Source organism: Tachysurus fulvidraco, chromosome 16, assembly GCF_022655615.1.
Source record: "Tachysurus fulvidraco isolate hzauxx_2018 chromosome 16, HZAU_PFXX_2.0, whole genome shotgun sequence".
NCBI classification, from domain to species: Eukaryota; Metazoa; Chordata; class Actinopteri; order Siluriformes; family Bagridae; genus Tachysurus; species Tachysurus fulvidraco.
In genome coordinates this window covers 18,305,423-18,326,707 of record NC_062533.1, presented here as the reverse complement: position 1 = coordinate 18,326,707, position 21,285 = coordinate 18,305,423, and the positions used below count along the sequence as shown (strand labels likewise).

Below are 21,285 nucleotides of genomic sequence, written 5' to 3'. Positions count from 1 at the left end.
TGGTCAGAAAGAGTCGATTCGTTTTTCATTAACTGTAGGTTTATACGAACGTTTGTGGTTATCGTTTCTATAGTAACAGCTCGTTGAAAGCGACTTGCTTATATTTTTATGAATGTTTTCTTACAGCCAGGAGACCTTTATGGAAGGAGTCTCTAGTGTCGGTGCTTTATAACAGGCAGAAGTAAAGCTGTAAGTTTTAAGTATTTGTTTGTTTTTGTCTTATTCGCTTTAAGGCCGGTGAGGGGACAAATGGTGCTATAATGCGAGTGAAAACAAAAACAAACTTGAACTTTATTGTAACAAGATGGTTAAAAAATATAAGGTTTTTATCAGAAATATTAAATAAAATTTTGTAACCATTGGCAACTTGTTGTGGTATAAGAGGAATAAACCAGTTATTATAGTAACAGTAACCAGGGGCCTTTTTTAATCCTTTCTTTTGGGTAAAATACTGCTTTAATAAGTTTTTATGCTTATATATTATTAATAATTGGGTTACAAATCTTGCCCTTTTGACCTCCTGTAATTCTTATTTATTTTTTCTTAGTTATTTATTATTTTTTTATATTATTTATTTAATTGTTTATTGTTCTCCTACATCAAACAAGCTTTTCTATGCTATTGTCACCACATCTCTGGGTTCTGGTGTCTTTAGCACTTCAGCCCTTATGGCTTTAAGGCTGAAACAGTAGGTGCTTGTTTTGATCAGAGCTCCTTACACAGATCACAGCGTTCTACAGTATACATTAAGACCGAATCAAAGAATGGCTTTAAGGCATTATAAACAAATCGTCTTAAAAACAAAGTCCTGCCTATTAAACTATAATTAGCCCTGAGGACACACACTGATCAGGACACACATACACACACACACGTGTTTATTAACATGTTCCAGGTGAAAATATAAAACCTGTGCATCATGGAATAATGTAAAAAGTGTGTGATTTCATATCAGAGTCAAATAAATTTTATTATTGTATTTTTATCATCAGGGATTTCTGATAATCTTTCAGGTCCAGTCAAGATGGGGGCACGGTGGCTTAGTGGTTAGCACGTTCGCCTCAACATCTCCAGGGTTGGGGGTTCGATTCCCGCCTCCGCCTTGTGTGTGTGGAGTTTGCATGTTCTCCCCGTGCCTCGGGGGTTTCCTCCGGGTACTCCGGTTTCCTCCCCAGGTCCAAAGACATGCATGGTAGGTTGATAGGCATCTCTGGAAAATTGTCCGTAGTGTGTGTGTGTGAGTGAATGAGTGTGTGTGTGCCCTGTGATGGGTTGGCACTCCGTCCAGGGTGTATCCTGCCTCGATGCCCGATGACACCTGAGATAGGCACAGGCTCCCCGTGACCCGAGAAGTTCGGATAAGCAGTAGGAAATGAATAAAATGCCATTGCCTTGTGCAAGGGGTTTTATTTCAACATGAGTTTCTTATTCATGATCTATTAACATTTATACTTCTATTTATTTACATGTAGGCGTTAACGTATTCATACTCTACATGTCCATAGCAGACATTTCCACTTTTACACTCTTTCTCATGTGACACACATCATGTTCTGCAGATGAAGATAAAGCACCAGATAATAATGTAGTGTAAATCAGATCATCTCCACCGAGCCGAACTCAATAACTGCTTCATTCGTGCAGAGATGTTGACATTACGATCGGGTCGTGACGTCAGTGGCAGCGCAGCTATAAAAGCCATCCGGATGACGTCATGGGGAACTGTCAGTCAGGTGGTTGCTATGGAAACTGATGAGCGCATGGTCCAAACAGAGCTTCTTTCTCTCTCTCACACACACACACACACACACACACACACATATACAAGCACATGCAGTCACACACCGAGCTCCGTCAGCGTGCACTCCAGTGTGCAGGTAGGTGATGGTGATGTGTTTTCATGCTTTTTTTTTAACACTTTTAGAACATAAATTTCAGATGATAAAACGGTACAATTGAATCTTCGATACGTGCAAACTGTGAATGTGCACAGAATCCAGCCTGGAAACTTTACTCTGCACAATAGCCGTGTTTCGTCTGCATATTAAACAGAAATGTTAAATAAACTGTAAATGAATTATTATTAATAGGATTAATAAGATCAGTGTTATTATTGTATATACCTTCCTGATTCTGGGTTCTACACTATTATTTTTTTAAAGAATGTTTATTCATTAAATTTACTTTGTTAGAACTTCTTATAAAAGCGTTCGTTTGAGGGTTACAGTGATGATATGATGATAATAAAATGTGGAACCTGTGAACTAAGCTAGAGAAATAAAAATGTACAGTAGTTCTTCAAGGGTCGAATGAGAGCTAGCATTAGTGATATTAATATACTTCAGTTGATGATTTACACATATGTGTGTGTGTGTATGTGTGTGTGTGTGTGTGTGTGTGTGTGTGTGTGTGTGTGTGTGTGTGTGTGTGTGTGTGTGTGTGTGCGATATGTCTGTTCCTATTTAAACAAAAGAGTGCAAAGGGTTCATTAAGTTTAATCTATACACCAGCTCCAGGTGGAAAAAGCTTTGCTGTGTATTTAGGTGCGTTGCTGTTGGTTTTTATCTGTAGAAAAACACACAACAGCCAATAAAGTCAATACAGCGGATTATTATTCAATCACTCCCAATATCCTAGTGCCGAATCAACTCAGCACATCCAGTGAAGCCAACAGGATGGGGAATTTATGAGCTGTGTGTGTGTGTGTGTGTGTGTGTGTGTGTGTGTGTGTGTGTGTGTGTGTGTGTGTGTGTGTGTGTGTGTGTGTGTGTGTGTGTGTGTGTTTTTGTTTGTTTGTGTTTTGTTAATACTTGGGATGTAAATTTATGGCACATGCTGTTTGACATGCAGTCAAGACTTTGACCTCTGACATTTTTAATTATAGAAGTGAATCATTCAGTTGATTCAGTTCATATGATTCAGTTCAGCACTGACATGATTCACTTTAGTACTAATATGATTCAATTCAGCACTGATTGATATAAATTTAATCATATTAGTGTTGAACTAAAATGTATCACTGTTGAAGTGAATCGTATCAGTGCCAAAGTGAATCATCTCAATGTTGAACTGAATCATGTACATTTTGAACTGAATCATCTCAGTGTTGAACTGGATCATATCAGTATATGATTCAGTTTGTCAGTATATCAGTATATGATTCAGTTCAGAACTTACATGAATTAGTTCAGCACTGATACGATTCACTTCGGCACTGATACGATTCAGTTCAACACTGAGATGATTCAGTTCAGAACTTACATGGTTCAGTTCAGCACTGATACGATTCATGTCAGCACTGATACGATTCATTTCAACACTGATACAATTCAGTTCAACACTGAGATGATTCAGTTCAGAACTTACATGATTCAGTTCAGCACTGATACGATTCATTTCAACACCGATACAAATCAGTTCAGCATTGAAATGATTCATTTTAGCACTCAAATGATTCACTTGTGCATTAGCTTTTTGAAAGTAGAAAATGTTCTGAGTAGACATATTTTAGAGAAATAACAAGCTTCTATATCTAATTCAGCCATAAATTATTTTTTACAATGTATAATATTGGAAGTATCTGTAAAGTTGTTACTGGAAACCAACAAAAATAAAAGGGTTCATATTAGAACTTTTTGGGATGCTAAGAACCCAAAATTATTCCATGAACTTCCAACTTCTTAAAAAACCATAATTACCTGAGAGTGAAGTTTTATGACTTCCTGTAAAAGCATGATAAATTAAATCACTAGTCATAAAAATGTGCCCATTCTGAATCTGGAGGTCCGTGTGCATACTAACAAGCAGCTCTTCTACATATTCTGTGTTGATAGAAACTTTTTGAACTAATCCTGAATCGTGTTGTTGTTGCATTGCAGTAATTTCATCGGTTTATTGACATCTGAGGAAAAAAAACATCTCTAAAGAATCGTTTCATGTTTCCTGGACACGGGTTCCTCACGGATGCTGGAGGAACCTTAATCACCTCGTAAACGATGACGACTGAAGAAAGCAACAGTGCAGAGTTCAAGGAGAAAACAGGCTTGAAGAGGAAACTTACAGGACCACCTCGACTTCTGTTGGGCAAATCCAGGTCTCCGGGTCAAGATGAGAAGAAATCCAGGAAGCATAGACGACACGGCGGTGACGAAACTCTAGTGGACACGGCAAAAGATGAGCAAAGTGCTGAATCGCAAGTGTCGTCAAGTCCCGAACATCCTGAGACGGTCCTAACTACTGAACTTGATGGAGGAACTTGCACGGATCTCCAAGAAGGCTGTTTGGAAACAAATCTGGAACAAAATATGAAGAAAAGGCGAAGAAGAAGCAAAGCTGGAGCAGCCGTTAGACAGATTTTCTCTTGCATTCGTAGGAGAAAGGAGTTGGGAGTGAAAGCTGTGGAGGACACCGAGGACAACACGTATCACAGAGCGCGCAACAACATCCGAGACAAGGAACTTCTCACACATTCGGATGATTCGTTGAAAACAAAGAAGCAGGTGAAAAAGGTTAGCTCAAGGAAGTTCAAGGTGCGGACGTGGTGCATCTTCAAAAAATGTACATCGACGAGCAAGCAGGAAGCTGACGATCATGGACAAGAACAATGTAATGATACCTTCACTGAAATATCATCAGAAACAGGTGTTGGTCAGCAGATATCTGCTGCTGCTGCTGCAGAACCACCAGCTGTGGATGAAGAGCAGAATGAATCAAGCAGGATTGTTGAGGACGTGACCAGAACCTCTCCAGATCCCAACAATGAGGTGATGGAAATGATTTCCTTGAATGTAGCTACGAACACTGACTCCGATGCTGTGTTCGTTCATCACCAACATCCACCCGAATCCCTCTTCTCATGCCTCGTAGATGAAGAGTTTCAGATTAGCGAGGCTTCGCTATCAGAGCTCATCGGGTCTGGTTCAGATCTGGAAGATCCCAGGACATCTCCAGAAGATCCAGTAACGGATGACACGCTAGTAGACATTCCACTTTTCAAATGCAAACCCATCATTACGATAGAAGACGTTCACTCGTCGGACGAAGAGGACGGCGAATTTTTCGAAACCGCGGTTCAGCGATACGGCACACTATCGCCGCTCGTCCCGCTTAATGGCTCTTGTTCCACATTAAAGACTCCGGAGAGACACTTTTCTGAGATCCTGCTCACTCAGAAGGCTTTGTCTTTGGTCCAAGCAGCTATCAGTGGTGCCGTAGAACAGCTATCATCCGAGCTGCAGAACCGTCAGGATCAGGATCACATCTAACATCTAAAATCTCACACACAAAAACACACACAAACTAATTCTCAAAAATTCCAGCCGTCTTCCTGAGCTGATCTCACCGGGACACGACTTCGGATCCTCGGAGGAACGTCGGCGTGATTTATTTGCTGCTTGTTCAGGCGGTTTTGTGCTCAGAGTAACCGATTTGTATCATGTTTCGACCTGTAGGAGTTTTCAGTGTTACCCCCATATAATAATGATGATTGGAGATCAGAGATCGGATCCGCGTTGGCAAAATGAGAGAGAGAAATATCTCAGAAACAGAAAGTAAGTGCTTGTATTTCGTTACTTCTCCCACAGTCGTACGGTATTTTTAGCCCGAACGTGACATTATCTCTCATACGACTCGAGACGTAAGCCTCGTTTCTATAGCGATGCAGAACCCACGTGTTGCAGTATCCAGATACACAATTTTTTATTTTTTTTTTTGCACCCCTGAGTCTTGTGGAAATAAAAGGAACGAAATAGTTAAGTCTCAGTTTGCTTTGTGTTAGAATGAAAAGGAATCTTTGAACTTGTTGTTTTAAATAAATGAAAATGTGCGGTGACAGCAGGCAGGGAAAGAAGCCATTTATCTTCCTGTGGATTATCTCTGCATGGAAATGGAAACCATGTAGGCAAATATGTTACACTCAGGAGCTCCTGCACATGGTCGGTCTCAACGGTCGCCCGAGAACGCTTCCCTCTAGTGGTGCAGCGAGAGGAAGCGTTAACCTGAAAAAAAATGAACTAACAACAGAGCATTAAAAACAGTTCTGTTTAGGTGGAAAGTTCTTTTTCTTTTCATTTCATTTCCTTTTCTTTTTGTTTTTTTCCAGTCTTTTGTTTCAAAAACCCCTTAGTGTCTTCTTTAATTATATTGATTTTCACTGACATAAAAAAGTCTCTATCACACACAAATACACAAATATCATCAAATCTATCAACAAATATTAAAATATTAAATATTATACTGTGTTGTTTTAGTTGTTAAACTAGACGACTTCTGAAACACTGTCTGGTCAAAAATGTGAATTATAATAAAGGTTTAAAAAAATAAATGAAAAACAATAACAATAATAATAATAATAATAATAATAATAATAATAACAATAATAATAATAATAATAATAATAATAATAATGTGTAAAAGGAATAAATGATTTTTTGAAATGAAAAATTGTCAATAAATGAAAGTAAATAATAAAAAGGAAAACAATGTTTTTTACCCATTTTTAGGTGTATTTATTTATTTATTTATGTTTGTACTTAATGGCATGGTTCAGCTCTTTGGTGACTGTGAACCCTTAAGCACTCAAACCCTGAGGTGACTCTATATAACTACATAACCTCTATAAAACCATCACACCGTATCAGGGATAAAACATCAACGTTAATGTTGGTGTTAAACCAGAGATCACCGGGATCTGATATAATTATACATTAATAGCACAACATTCATATATTTAACACGATTATTTAACATGATCATTTTAAACGTTTGAAAACATTGAAAATGAAACATTTATTTCGATATCAAAACAACTACACAATAAGTACACAAGAAGAGTTTTTCACAAGCTTGGTTTATTCATCACAGTACAGTTGACCTTTAACCTCAAGTGCTTAATGAACACACGAAATTGCTCTGTGCCTTTATTCTGTTTTTTTTTTTAATTCCCACATAAACGGTACATCGTGAACGCTTTCCTTCTGTTGTCCGAGGCACAGGAAGCTCGACCCATGAAGGCTGGGGGTGGGGTGGGGTGGGGGTTCTTTTATTATTGCCACATATACATTACAGCGGAATTCTTTTCTTCACATATCCCAACTGAGGAGGTTGTGGGTCAGAGGGCAGGGGCAGTTATTATACAGTGCCCTTGGAGCAGTTAGGGTTAAGGGCCTTGTTCAATTGCCCAACAGTGGCAGCTTGGCAGTGCTGAGGCTTGAACCATGACTTTAGCATCAACAACCCAGAGCCTTAACCGCTTGAGCCAACATCTGATGACAGACATCTGACCTTTAACCCTAACGTTAATTATAAACGTTTTCATCTTCACGTTCCATTTAAATTACAATAAAAAAGAAAAACAATATCAAATGGTTTCCATTAAAGCTCAACTTTCGTTCATCACAAACCGTTCCCTCACAGACCACACGTTAAAATCCACCAGACACCGAGTGATGGGGTGATTACGAAGCACCAGTTTTTCTACACGTTCTATGGACAAAACCAGGCACTAGACAATAACATGATGACTCAGACGAAGCAAACAAACACACCGAGACTGTAAACATCGTTTCAATAGACTTTTCCTTTTGTTTTGTTCTGATTGATGCGACACTTTAAGTGCTTTTAGTTTCAAAACTGCAAATATGTCTAAGGCACTGAATTGGATTGTATCATAATCATAGGTTTTGTTTTGTTTTGTTTTGTTTTTTGTTTAGTGACTGCGTCTAAATTCGATTCGATTGGTCAGAATTTTCGAATCCACCGCCACACGTAATTATAAAATAAATTTCGTCTGATTTCTTAAGTTACTAAACAGAGCAGCGTGTTTTTATCTGTACGTTTTGCTGTGCTGGCAGATTAGATTCATTAAAACGCTGAAGAAAACATAATGCAACAGACCTGCCAACCTCCAAGAGGAAAACAAACAAACAAACAAACAAATAAACAAATAAACAAACCAAAGCATTGCGAAGGTTTTTGGAGCACGCTGCTTGTCTAACATCTCTAATAAAGTGAAATGTCTCAGCGCTGAACTTCCTAATTATTACTTGCATTAAAATGATTTCAAAAGTCTTGGATTTGACACGACGTCGATCTGTTCGATCTTCTTCTGCCATAAATTGTCCGAATTTCCTTCCCTTCGCCTAAAAAATTTGGGAGAACAAGGTTTTGGTGCATCAAATAGGGTTAAGTATAACTTTGTCCACATTTTATAACATTTTGCAGACTCACTTATCCACACACACATTTCATCTCATTTTATACAAATGAGATGAGGACCTTGATCAGTGGTCCAACACCTTAACCACTTAGCTATCGCATACCATCGTTAGCATTGTCTAATGTTAGCGAGGGGCCTTTTTACACCCGGTCACTTCGTGTGTTGTCTCTGATCCGATAGCTATCTGATTTGTTAAAACTGTTCCGTTTACATTAGGCCACATAAACGCGTCTCGGCGAATCGGATATCGATCCCATCTTACTACTCCCACCCAAAATGCTAATATATTTTACCTCATTTCCGGGGTAATTGAAATGGAACACGCTTTGGTGTATGCGGTTGCTACAAAAAAACAGCATTTACTGTTTGCTGCATTTTCGCTGGCGGCAGCAGTGCGTTTTAAGACCCAACGAGACGCCTGGGTGAAAGATCGGAGCCAGAACTGGTGAGGAAACTTGTTTCTGGCGCGATGGACGACTCGTGAATCACCTGCGAGTGACGTTCTTCCGTTTGGGAGGAGTATTGCGCTGACGTATGTGGCTTGAACAACCACATACATTTACACCTGTCCAGTTTCATCTGAAACACGTCCCAGACCACCTCCTGAAGGGGTTTGTACCATCGGATTTTTATCCGTCTCCAAAACGTTTCGGAGGGCATTTAGACCTGGTCTTTTTACCATCGGGTAGATATCTGATCACAGAAAGCGCATGAAGTGACCAGGTATAAAAAGCCAATGAGTTAAAACATTTGATTCTGCTGTAATGAACTGAAACAGAACGTGACAGTAAGTAAAGACTTAGCATCGGGATATTCAGGAGATCGAGAGCACCGGCTAAAACAAGAGCAACGCAAGATGTTAAAATGTGGAACTATGTTAAACGTTAGGACGTCTGATAATTCCAGATTACTAATCTACAAACCACAATGTAACACACACCAACACTAAAGCCATCAACACAAGAGAAAAGACCCACTGATTATTACACAGGAGACAGGACATGAAGTCTGAGGTCAAACATCTTCCATCCTCCTGCATTACAGAGACATTTTAAACACACCCCTTTCCACTTCCTCTGAACTAATCATCTCTTAATCGGTGTGTTTCTTTATATAAAAAAAATATTGCATGTATTTTTTTACAGGATATTTTTGGATATTTTCAAATGTATTAATAGGAATTAGATCCGATCAACACATGTTAGCTAGCTGCCTAAAATTAGCAGAGAAAATTACAATTAGAATAGAATTAGAAACGTCATAGTTTCTATGAAGTCAAGTCACTATGAAGATTAGAAAGATTTTTTTTATCTTTTTATTCTGGAAATGTGAAAAATTATAAATATTACATAGAAATTCTCTCAGAAATCCAGTCAGATTAGATCGTTTTAGCTAGCTAGATAGTGCCTGTAGGAAAGGTTGAGAATATGACTTACTTCCTAAGCAGAAGTTCAACATTTATATAAATAAGCTTTAAAATTTTCTGTACGAAATCCTGTCAGGTGAACTCGTTTTAGTGAGACGGCCGGAGTTCCTCTCAGAATCTTTGTCAGGTCGTCTCATATTAGCTAACCTGTAGCTAGTTTTCAATTTTAGTATAAATATTTATGGATAAAAATCTTATTTAAAAGTCCTGTCTTGTGTGTGCTAGCTAGCTAAAGCTAGCAGTGAAGATTAATCAGAACAATCCTTTCAGTCAGAGGAGATTTTGATTTTAGTTGGATGAGGAACACAATTGAAAAAGTCCATCTATATATAAATCTACCTTCTAGTTAACAAGCTAGCTAGTTAATTAGCATGCTAGCTAAGCTAACTGACTTATTACCGATGTCACTCCAGGGAGGATGTCACTCCAGGGAGGAGAAAAAATTTCCCTGTTGGAATGTAGTTGTTACTTAATTATGTCGAAAATTGGAAATTTACAAGGGTGTGTTAAAAATGTAGAGGAACGCAGGGAACATGTCCATTATGTTATAGAAGGTGTCATTCGACTGCCACGGCATCTATGCTCTCGTGAGAGACTTCCGAGTCCAGTGAGTAGCACGAGCTGCCATTATCCTGAGCAACTTCCTCGAGTTCTGATGTTCCCTCGCAGGGATGAATCAGTGGTCCACCGAAGCGGCCGTAACGATGTTGGCGTAGCGGCTTGCCCACGTGAGCAAACATGTGCTCCTGCAGCTGGCTCTTCTGTGAAAAGCGCAAGTTACAGACTGCGCATGCCATCTTTCTTTTACGTGTAAAGCCTGCAGGTGGACTTCCTGTGCCTGTTGTACCACGCCTTATCTCTAACGCCAACTCGTCTGCTAGTGCGTGGCAGTGTCGATCTTCTGTGGGCCCTTTAACATCCCCCCTGCTGTCTTCTGAAGGTCCTTCCATGAGGGCGCATGCAGCGTGGGTGAAAAGATGTTCCTGTAGTCCCTCAGGAGAGAGGCATCGTTCTCCACATTGAGGACACAGCAGCGCCAGAGGGTCCTTAAAATCACCAGTCTGGCAAGGGCTGCCTTGGGTCGAAGGCAGAGACGCAGGCGCTCGTGGTACCTCACCTTCATCCGGCTCCTCCTCTTCCTGTTTGATCCGTGCCAAGATGTCACATTCGTCCCCTGAGGTAATAGCGTGCAGGCTGAGGGACTGGCGTTCCGTTGTGTGCCCTTCGATCCCTGATAAAGCTGGCAGCTGATGTCCACGTGAGCCACAATGCCTGTCCTCGGGTTCACGTGCGCCGCTAGCCTTCATGCCCGGGGACTCTTTAGTGCCCAGCTGCGAGGAGATCTGAATGCCGTACAAGTTGGAGATGCGGATGGGGTCTGAGCAAGCGTCTGATCCGCCGTCGGTTGCTTTGTGGCACAGCTGGTACGCGTGAAGGAACTTGATCCCGTCCTGTAACCGACCCTGATCCACAGGCTGCTTGGGGCCGTTACCTGTGTACATTATGTGCAACAGGTAGCTGAAGACATCTGGCTGGATGTCAGTTGGCTGGATCTTAATGCACTCGCTAAACATAAGGAAAGAAGCAGAGGGCACATTTAGCGAGTCAACCGCTCATAAACAATTGTTTAATTTAAATTTTATTTAATTTAACTGTTTACTAATAAATATATATTATATAACACTGTTAAAGAAAACTATCAAAAAACACTTTCTGACCAATCAGAATCCAGGACTCATCAGCACTACACAGTATTATAGTAATAATTAATAACAGATTTTTTTTTTTTTATCACATTCCTTTTGCTCTAATCATAAAGTTGGTTAACCTGGATTGGTGGATGAAGATCATCTTGAAGTAGTTGGAGAAAGCAGCCAGTACTGCTCGATGGGCCTTGAAGTACACGTTGCCAATGGCAACTGTGCAGTCACACAGGAAACCAAACTCCCTTTGGACATTGAGCTGCTGCAGGAGGAAAAGACTGTGTCCGGACACGTCCATGATGCCCTCTCTTAACCTAAATCGCACACACACACACACACACACACACACACACACACACACACACACACACACACACACACACACACATGTACAGTACAGTAGGTATGAGAAAACATGTCCATATATGGAAAACGAGGGGTCACAAGACATGGACACAAACAATTTATTTGATTATTTTCTAACCACCTAATTTGCTAGTACTTATGTTTTAATTATGCAAAAGTATTTTTTTACCTCAAAAATCTTTTTTTTTTACACAAAATAGACACTTCATGAGCATGAGACAATACAAGTCTGCTTGCAATGGCAGCGAGCGACCTCAACAAAACAAAAAAAGTGTGCCAATACTTTTGAGTGAAAGAGAGAATGTTTAGTGCAAAATTTTGTCAGAAAAAGCTAAAATACAACAACAATAAAGTTTTGTGACTGTTTTTTCAACAGAAAGTCATTTGCGTTGTTTTATCCTGGTCAGGGTCACAGTGAATCCACAGTCTATTCCCAGGAACACTGTGTATGAAGTGGGCATGAAGCGGGCATATACTCTAAACAGCCCCTTTTCCACACACACCTTCACACACTCCTGCACTAAGTGTTTATACACTGTAGCTCATTCACATAATGACATGCTTCCTGGAGTTTATGCTTCCTCACACAGATAGAAACCCAAACTTGGGACTGTAACAGGAACTCTGGAGCTGTGAGTTTCCAAAATCTCTATTAACCAGTCAATCATAGAGATTTAAGATGAAAGCACCATAGGCGACCTCTATTGGTGAAAATAATAATAATAATAATAATAATAATAATAATAATGATAATGATAATGATAATGATAATAATAATAATCCTCATTATTATTATCATTATCAATATCATTATCGCCATTATTATTATTATTATTATTATTATTATTATTATTATTATTATTATTATTATAATCCTCATTATTATTATTATTATTATTATTATTATTATTATTATTATTATTATTATTATCATCATCATCATTATTGTCATTATTATTATAATCATCATCATCATTATTATTATTATTATTATTATTATTATTATTGCCATTTTTATTAGATTATTAGTATTTTACACATTTTTGGGGTAACACCCAGTTGTTTACACCTTGTTGTCACTTTACCACCGTGCATATTGTGGGTCTCACACCTCAGTTCCGTCTATTAATAAAGGCACAAATAACAACAATAAAAACAAACAGCTTTTATTTCTCCCACAATCACAACTCAGTCGTTTTTTTTGGAGGCCAACAGCTTAAAAATCCAAACCCGCATTTATTGTTTAAAGTGCAGAAGTGTTTATAAGAGCAGTTTATAAAACAAATCTCAGCCTTACACACTTCTGGAAATTGCGCACGAGCCCATAACGTGAAATATGTGCAAAAATAATGAAATAATGCAGGAAGAGAAAGCAGTTTATTCACGTGTACAAGGCAGCACTGCATACGTTTTCATTCAGGGCTCTGGCTACAGAAATGAATGACAAAAACCCAGGTTCCTTTTCCATGCATTTTGGCAAATGATGCATGCAGGTGAGTGAAAACGTTGCTATGAGTAAAGAAAACGTGTCCTTACCCCCTAATCACTGCGCAATTTGCCTTTTTTTTCCCGTGTTATTTTCCTGCAGGGGAAAAAAATCCTCTTGACGGCTCCTTCCTGAGCGACTGACGTCTTGGTCACGTGACCATAATGTGCCCATACAAAATGCTTAACAGAAGCGAAAGGCATTTATTTCTGAAGGTTTTGTGATGAAGGATTCATAATCCGTTCAAGGATAACAACAAGCTACATCCATAAATCTGATCCATGCACAAAGTCTGGATTTATAAATGCACCTGACAGACCTGACAAAAGTTTAGCAAAAAAGTATGAATTCTCAATATGAACCCCAAATAAAATATCTATTAATTGTTTTAACGAGAAACACGTTGAGCCAAGACATGTCCCTGATCCAGCAAAGCATGTCATAGCTACAGTAAACAAGCTGTATGTGTTTTTGTTTTTTTTGGGGTTTTTTTTACAATAAAAACCTTGTTATTACATGTTTGTTGTGACAGTAAAACATGTACCTCTACTTTTAGCTTCAGATTTGTATTGCAGTCGTTACTATGGGAAGCGCATTAAGTGCTGATTGAGGTCATTGGGGCAGGATTCGTGCTGCCCCACGCACACTGTTTATGCCAGAAGATGGGCAACAGACAGGGCAAAAGACATGACACACAGTGACTTACTTCTTCTGTTTGTCTCACACTTTGTTTCAGACACAGCAGAAGTTATTGAAACGAATCCTGGCATCTTTATTGTCTTTTAGTTGTCTGTCTTTTTCTTTCTGATTCTAACTTTATACCAGACGTGGGAGTAAGTCACACTCGTGCGAGTCACAAGTAAGTCTCAAGTCATGAATGTCGAGTCAGAGTCGAGTCTTTTTTTAATATTTGTCAAGCAAGTCTCAAATTTGCGACTTAAGTCTGACTCAAGTCAAATCATGACTCGAGTCCCCCATCTCTGCTTTATAATGTATTATATGTGCACCAGATACTTACTAGTGTTTATTTGTGTAAATTATTTTTTGTTCAACTCATAAACCATTACTATGAAGTTCAAGGTTGTGTCATAAATGAACAAATCCATGATTCCACCCTTAAGTGTATCCGTTATTAATGCCTTAATAAAGCCTTTTATATTAAATTAAAAATAAATAAATAAAAAATATATATATAAAAAAAAAGAGCAAAGGAAACAGAATAAACTAGAAAGCTGTTAGACAAATACAAGCTGCGACTCCAGACCAAGTTTGTTTATTAGTTGATTGTAATAAGCATGCATGGGTGTAAAGACGTGCACACGTGAATACTGTTGAGTCGATGGTGAAATCAGGCCGCTGGAGAAGGCGTCTCGGCTCTTCCCCTGACAGGCGTGCATGTATTTTCATGTTCGTGTATGGTTGCATGGTCACTGCAGTTGTTTGTGCATGCATGGCCGCGGTAGGGCGGGCTGCAGCGCATTTGCGTGAGCGGGGCCGGATTTAGTTTTAGGGCGGGTTGCATTTGCGTGAGCGAGGCCGGATCTCGCGCTGCCTCAGTGCGGTTATCATTCTGTGCGGAAGTCGTTTTCATCCCTACACCAGGGGCTCCGAGTCCTGATCAGCGCTGCTCTTCCTCACAACTTCCTCCTCTTCATCGAGAACACGATAAATAAACAACCAAACGAACGGTTTTCGCATCCGGAGCGTCTGTCGTGTCTGTTACCGTCGGTGAGTATGTTTTGTTGTCGGGTTGCTAATCGCTTAGCCGCTAGCTTTGCTAACCAGTAAACATGTGTGTACGTGCGGGAGCTCGTGCGGGACACAAACCTTCATGTAAACCACACGACACGTCTCTTCGCTCGCTCTTACACGCTCTCTTGTTTTTTAGCCGTTCTGTCGCTACTTAAACACGTTATTACACCGTATGCGAGAGCCGATGTTTTACTAAACAACGCGAATAGTTTGTGTTTTACTTTGGTGCGGTGTGATTGACAGCCTCGACGCCCGCACGAGCTTGTTCGCAAGAAATCGGCCAATCGGAGCTCGACGTGGGCGGGACTTCTACTCTGAGTACTAGCAAAACAAAGGGAAACTACGCGCGTGCAGTTCTTAGCATTTAAAACAACAACAAAATGTTTATCTTTTTTTTTTTTTTTTTAATAAATTGTTGTCTTATCCCAACATGACTAAACTTGTGTAATGTTGCCCTAAAGAGTGTTTAAAGCTGATAGATTGCAGGCTGTGTCACACATGTGGTTTAGGATGTTACCTCAACCACGTGTGCAAAGAGCTGCTGACACCATGTTTCATCTTTCTCACTAAGATTTGTTACCAAACACGAACAGGGTTTAATAAAAGAGGAAGCGGTTGCATAGTAATCGTAATGACATCTGGTATTCAGTGGTGATTTTCCTGTAATGTAATTCTGAGTGGATTTATTTGTTTGTTGACATTTTCACTGGAAAAGTAAAGAATAATGGTTTTACAAATCCGCACGTTCGCGTGTCGACGGCCTGCTTTGTATTTCTCAACCGACCGGAAAAATCCAAAGAAAACATCCATCTCACCTTGCATTCGTGTGTGGGAAAGTTCAGCACGTGATCTCGTGTCAACACGCCGCTCGCACCGCCATCAGCTAATAAGATATCGCTTCACCGCCTACAATGACTTTATAGTAGAACGCAGATAAACACGTCACTGTTTTGTGGAAGTAAATACATCAAAAACTTAGGATCACTAATGTTAGCTGGCTAACGTTGCTAACAAATCGCACGTGTTAATCGATTCGGCCCTTTTTTGTAGCTTAAAGATAATTTAATTCTTGGTAAGAACTTCTCGCTTTCTAATCGTAATCATCTCTACACGATATTCCACTGCCGCTCTAGTAACGTTTACCATTTTTGCATATTACTCGTAAAATTCACCAGAAAGCAATTTTCTCTTCAGCAAGACAGAACTTTATATACAGCAATTGAGAAATTTCCAGATCATCGGACGAATAAAGGTTTATCTTAACATGAGGCAGTCGAGATGTGAATCTGTAATGACTTGAGTATGTGTTTTGCACAATCTGATTTGATCTGACACCTTCTGGAAGCCCTGCTATTTCCTTCATCTCTCACATGCTCTTGCTTGCTTTTTGCTTTCACAGTAAATTATGGGTGTGCAAACTTATTCTGAGGGCAGGTCCACAACTTTTATGTATTAATCATGTTAAAATGTGGGGTTATTTACATCCGAATCAGGTGAACAGTGTAGAAATTACAGCACTTCCTATATATCCATAAGTAAATGGACAAACATGCGGTCGTAAATGAAATTTGTCATTTTTAATGCTTGGTATATTTTATTAAAAGTTTTTTATGCTCATAGGCTGAACTCTCAGCCACTTATTAGCTCTAGTGATATTCTATCCCCCCATTTCGCTCTAAAGAAATGTTGCTTCTGCTAGAATAGGAGATAAGATCCAGCTGTGTAAGATCCTCTGCCCTCTACTCTGCTGAATATCTTTGGCCTTTCGTATTATTTGCCATGAAATGAAATTCTGCAGCAATCTTAGTGCAAAAGTTCTTTTTTTAATCTGGCTCAGTATGTAAAATTAGCTGTAAGCCCGCCACCACACACACACACACACACACACACACACACACACACACACACACACACACCAAATCTTCCTAAATTGATCTTGGTCATTTCCCACTCACCTGCCTGCTCTTTCCACCATATAACACTTTCTAACTTTCAGCCGGAGAAGGATGAAGGCTAACATGAGGTACTTCATTTTGAACTTGCCGCTCACTTGCTGCCTCACGTTTACAGCATTTTGCAGACTCCCTCATCCAGAGCGACTTACAGTAGCACACGAATGTCAGTTCACAGACACATCAACTAGCGTTGCTGTGATTGACAGTAGAAAGAGTAAGCCCCTCCCACCCGGACAGCACCGCCGGTTTTGCTCACTTATAAACCCATGATTGCAGCTGCATGTATTTCCCAACATCACAGCTGGTAATGTTATTAAACCCTTCCCCATTCTCCTCCAACCAAAATGCTAATTTTCCTCTTTTTCTTTCTTTCTTTTCTTGACAGAAGATTGGGGGATTATAATTGATTCTGTATGATTTAATTGAAGACTACACAAGCTTGGTATTTAGTAGTTTTTTTTTTAAATAATACAAAAATACAGATAGTCCTTGATTCTCAATATCTTATTAGTTTCAGCTCTGCTTGAAATCCAATAGAACCCCAAGTCTTGCTTAGTCCTACTTTGAAATGAACATCAGCCTCTTATTTGGCAGTAATTATCTTTCCACAAGAATACATATTAAATGAGCAAACCAAGAGACCTCAGAGTCCTGTACAAGCTTTTCATTATTAAATACCTATTCCAAGCAGTTTTGCTTCCTGTTTCCTGCTGGAAATCTCCCTAAAGCAAACTGAGATGTGTTCCCATGCTGAAAAAAGTTGAATCAGCTTTTGTATTTTGCTTAAGCGCTTGTCTTTCTTTCCTAGTCCTTTACAGGGTGATGGCAAGACCAAGCCACAGTGAGCATGTCCTGCAGCAGCTCAACAACCAGCGAGAATGGGGCTTCCTGTGTGACTGCTGCATCGCCATCGGTGACATCTACTTCAGGGCCCACAAGGCTGTGCTGGCAGCCTGCAGCTCCTACTTCAGGATGATGTTTATCCGTGACCAGCAGGGTACGGCACGCCTCGATCTCAGCAACATGCAGATCAGTGCAGAGTGCTTCGACCTCATCCTGCAGCTCATGTACCTTGGCCGCATCGTCGTGGGACATTACGAGTTCGAAGAACTGAAGTCCTCCATGGCTTATCTGCAGATGTACTACATCCCCGACTCGTTGGAGGATCTCCGAGACATCCGTGCATCTAATCTTACTCCTTCTTCCTCGGCTTCCTCATCGTCGTCCAGTTCCTCGTCTTCCTCCAGCGTGGTAGGAGGGAAGATGATGTTTGGCGTTCGAATGTTTGAGCAGCCGAGTCCTGCTAAAAGTGACCATGTGCCTAAAATTTCAAACCCAGCTACTCAGCAAAACATTAATGTATCTAATGTAAGGCCGGTCGAGGAAGTAGTTCTGCCACTTCCTCCAGTGCACTCTGAGAATCTCATAGAGCAACCATGTGATCTGAGAAAGAGAACGTCTGGTCGAAGCGCCACCTTGAAAGAGCGTCCCCGGTTTGGACGCACTTACACATGTGACGACTGTGGGTTTGTCTTCAGCTGTGAGAAGCTTCTTATTGAACACATCCTCACGTGCACCAACCGTAAAGCGTACCAAGCCCCAAAAGTCGGCAAAGCCACCGACAGTGACTCCAGCAAAGGTGAGAGCTCGGCTTCTGAAGGAACCGGAGACCAGAGAGCGGTTTGTAAAGGTGAGGAAGACTGGCCCGATCACAAGTCTGATCCCGAATCCGTCATCAGATCCATTGCCACTGGGATGGACAGCGATTCAGTGTCTAAAGTGAAGATAAAAGTAGAGCAGGAGGAAGACTCGGATACTGAGACGGAAAACTTAAAAGTGGTCCAGATCAGAAACCACACCATGGGGAGCTGCGCAGTACGTCAAAAAACGTTTAGAAACAATGTCGGAGATAACATGAGATTTGACAGTGAGGATGAAGCAGGAGTTTCTGCCACAGACGATGGTGCTCTGGAGGGCAACAGTAAGGGTCCAGAAGCAAAGGTTTGCCAGATTAAAGAGGAGAAGCAGGATGGAGAGTGCACTCCGTGTGAGCTGTGTGGCGCCTTGCTAACCGAGGAGGATCAGTCTGCTCATTACATCTCCAGCCACATGGGACACATATGTGCCTGCGGAAGGTGTGGTCAGGTTCTGATTAAAGGCAGGCAGCTGCAGGAACATGCCGAGCGCTGCGGCGAACCCCAGTGCACTGAAACCGAGTCGCCAGGTGAAGAGAGCCCTTTACTGGAAGATGCCCAGTCGATGGAGGAAGGCTTGATCGAAGGTGCTGACATGGGCTTCCGTTGTCCTCTTTGTGGCTTGATCTTCGAGACAGAAAGCCTGGCAGTGGAGCACACCCTGGTCTGTCCGGAGCAGGACACCCTGCGGCCTGCCCCCATGGAAGATGAACCAGACCACCGGCGCAAGCACTTCTGCGCCATTTGCGGCAAAGGGTTCTACCAGCGGTGCCACTTGCGTGAGCACTACACCGTTCACACCAAGGAAAAACAGTTCACCTGCCAGACCTGTGGCAAACGGTTTCTACGTGAGCGCCAGCTTCGTCTGCACACCGACATGCACAAGGGGATGGCACGCTACGTGTGCCCTGTGTGCGATCAAGGCACCTTCCTGAAGCACGACCACGTGCGCCACATGATATCCCACCTGTCGGCCGGGGAGACCATCTGCCAGGTGTGCTTCCAGATCTTTCCCAGCAGCGAGCACTTGGAGAAGCACATGGACGTTCACCTGTACATCTGTGGTGTGTGCGGGGAAAAGTTTCGCCTTCGCAAAGACATGCGAAGCCACTACAACCTAAAGCACACCAAGAGGCAGTGAAAGGGGGGAAAAGGGTATCACGATGATTTTTTTTTCTTTTGTTTCCTTTTCAAATAAACCATTATTTGTGATAAATGTGAGAAATCTATGCACTTAGACACCAAATAACCTATTAAACTGCACTTTTAATGGTATGCATAATCCAGGCGTTGTTGGATTTGGTGCCTCGAGCTTCAGGCACACTTTATTTGATAAATCTCATGTGTCACATTTAATAACACACCAGTTTCAAGGAGAAATGTCCTTATATTCTAGTAACTAGTAACTTGTTCCATTTTCATTTGAGGTTCAAGTTTCCTGCTTGTGTTACAGACGTTACGTCTTAAGCCGGTTTTACGCTGTACGAGATTTGGCCTAGATCTTTGCTGTTGTGTATAATTGTAAAAAAAAAATATCTAAAATCCTAACCCGAGTCTTTAGCGTCTCTATAACCAAGAACGACCAATGATAACGTTCTGTCAGAGCGAGAATTTAAAAAAAAAAAAAAAAAAAACGCTGCTACAAGATTCGTTTGAATTCCACCAATCGGAGGATGGTTTAGGACGACGGCTACTTTATTAATAGATTTATTAATATCTGAAGCTCATAAACTTATTTATGTAAATCTGTGTTCAGCGTCATTTTCTTTCATTTGTTAGACGATCTTTATCGTACCACCGAACGTGGAGACCGCACAACAATCTTGTCACACCTCTGAAATCGTACAGTTTAAAACCAGTTTAAACAGACTAAGTTCTTTTTTTTGGTGCTTTGTATTTTTATCATCTGTGATCTGTTACATTTTTATGACTATGAATATTTTGATTCATCGCACACCCGATGACGAGTTCTTTTCAGGTGAACGTCTTTAGAGATGATATTCTCTAAGCCTTAACTCCGAGGCTGTTTAGCATTAAGTATACTGTATAAGTCCTTTTTTTTTCTACACAACAGAACACTAAACTATTTCATTTAATACAGTCTTGAAACACTTAAATGGACTCGTATCTCTAGTTTGGATTATTTTACGTCAGCCATCGTTTGTTTTACACTTAATGTATGAAACTATGCAACTGAGGCTTATTATAAATGATTTTCTTCAATCCAAATATATCGTGTGTGCTGTGTCAAGTCATTAAACATTACCTGCTGGTCTGTGTTTTACTATATTTATTTATTTTATATCAACCACGATGAAATTTACAGTAGCTTTTAATAATTAGTTTAATAATAATTATAATAATAATTATAATAATAAAGCAGATATTTATATACATTTAAAATTCTGTCCAATTTCTGAATAAATGATTAAATGTATTAATAAAAACTCTTTTTTTTTTTTTTTTTTAAATCTTAAAGTTAGTCATGATGAAAATTGTATGATGATGATACAGTTGAAGCATCTAAAACACACAAAGGTTGAGAAATATGAAATCGGATATAAATGCGTGTTGGTAAATTTCATTGTTAAACAAAAATTTAAGTACGTGTCAGTTTTTTGATTTGTAAGAATTTAGTGCCTTTAACTTTGGGTAAAAAGAACTTAACCTTCATATAACCTTATGGTC

The 21,285-nt window shown here is 40.2% G+C and overlaps 3 protein-coding genes across 3 annotated transcripts; 2 read left to right on the top strand and 1 right to left on the bottom strand.

The window, feature by feature from the left end:
* Positions 1-1,337: 1,337 nt before the first annotated feature.
* si:dkey-1h6.8 lies at positions 1,338-6,324 on the top strand. The gene is made up of 2 exons (XM_027163565.2): positions 1,338-1,877; positions 3,879-6,324. The coding sequence occupies exon 2, from the start codon at positions 3,996-3,998 to the stop codon at positions 5,262-5,264; it is 1,269 nt and encodes a 422-aa protein (XP_027019366.1). The 5' UTR covers positions 1,338-1,877; positions 3,879-3,995; the 3' UTR covers positions 5,265-6,324.
* A 2,495-nt stretch (positions 6,325-8,819) lies between these two features.
* zbtb25 (zinc finger and BTB domain containing 25) lies at positions 8,820-14,038 on the bottom strand. Its single transcript, XM_027163568.2, has 3 exons — positions 13,247-14,038; positions 11,470-11,658; positions 8,820-11,207 (listed from the first exon to the last, which is right to left on the bottom strand). Exons 2-3 carry the CDS (start codon positions 11,640-11,642, stop codon positions 10,199-10,201), a joined length of 1,182 nt encoding a protein of 393 aa, XP_027019369.1. The 5' UTR covers positions 11,643-11,658; positions 13,247-14,038; the 3' UTR covers positions 8,820-10,198.
* A 409-nt stretch (positions 14,039-14,447) lies between these two features.
* zbtb1 (zinc finger and BTB domain containing 1) lies at positions 14,448-20,828 on the top strand. Its single transcript, XM_027163566.2, has 2 exons — positions 14,448-14,924; positions 17,712-20,828. Exon 2 carries the CDS (start codon positions 17,726-17,728, stop codon positions 19,736-19,738), a length of 2,013 nt encoding a protein of 670 aa, XP_027019367.2. The 5' UTR covers positions 14,448-14,924; positions 17,712-17,725; the 3' UTR covers positions 19,739-20,828.
* The last annotated feature ends 457 nt before the right edge of the window (positions 20,829-21,285 follow it).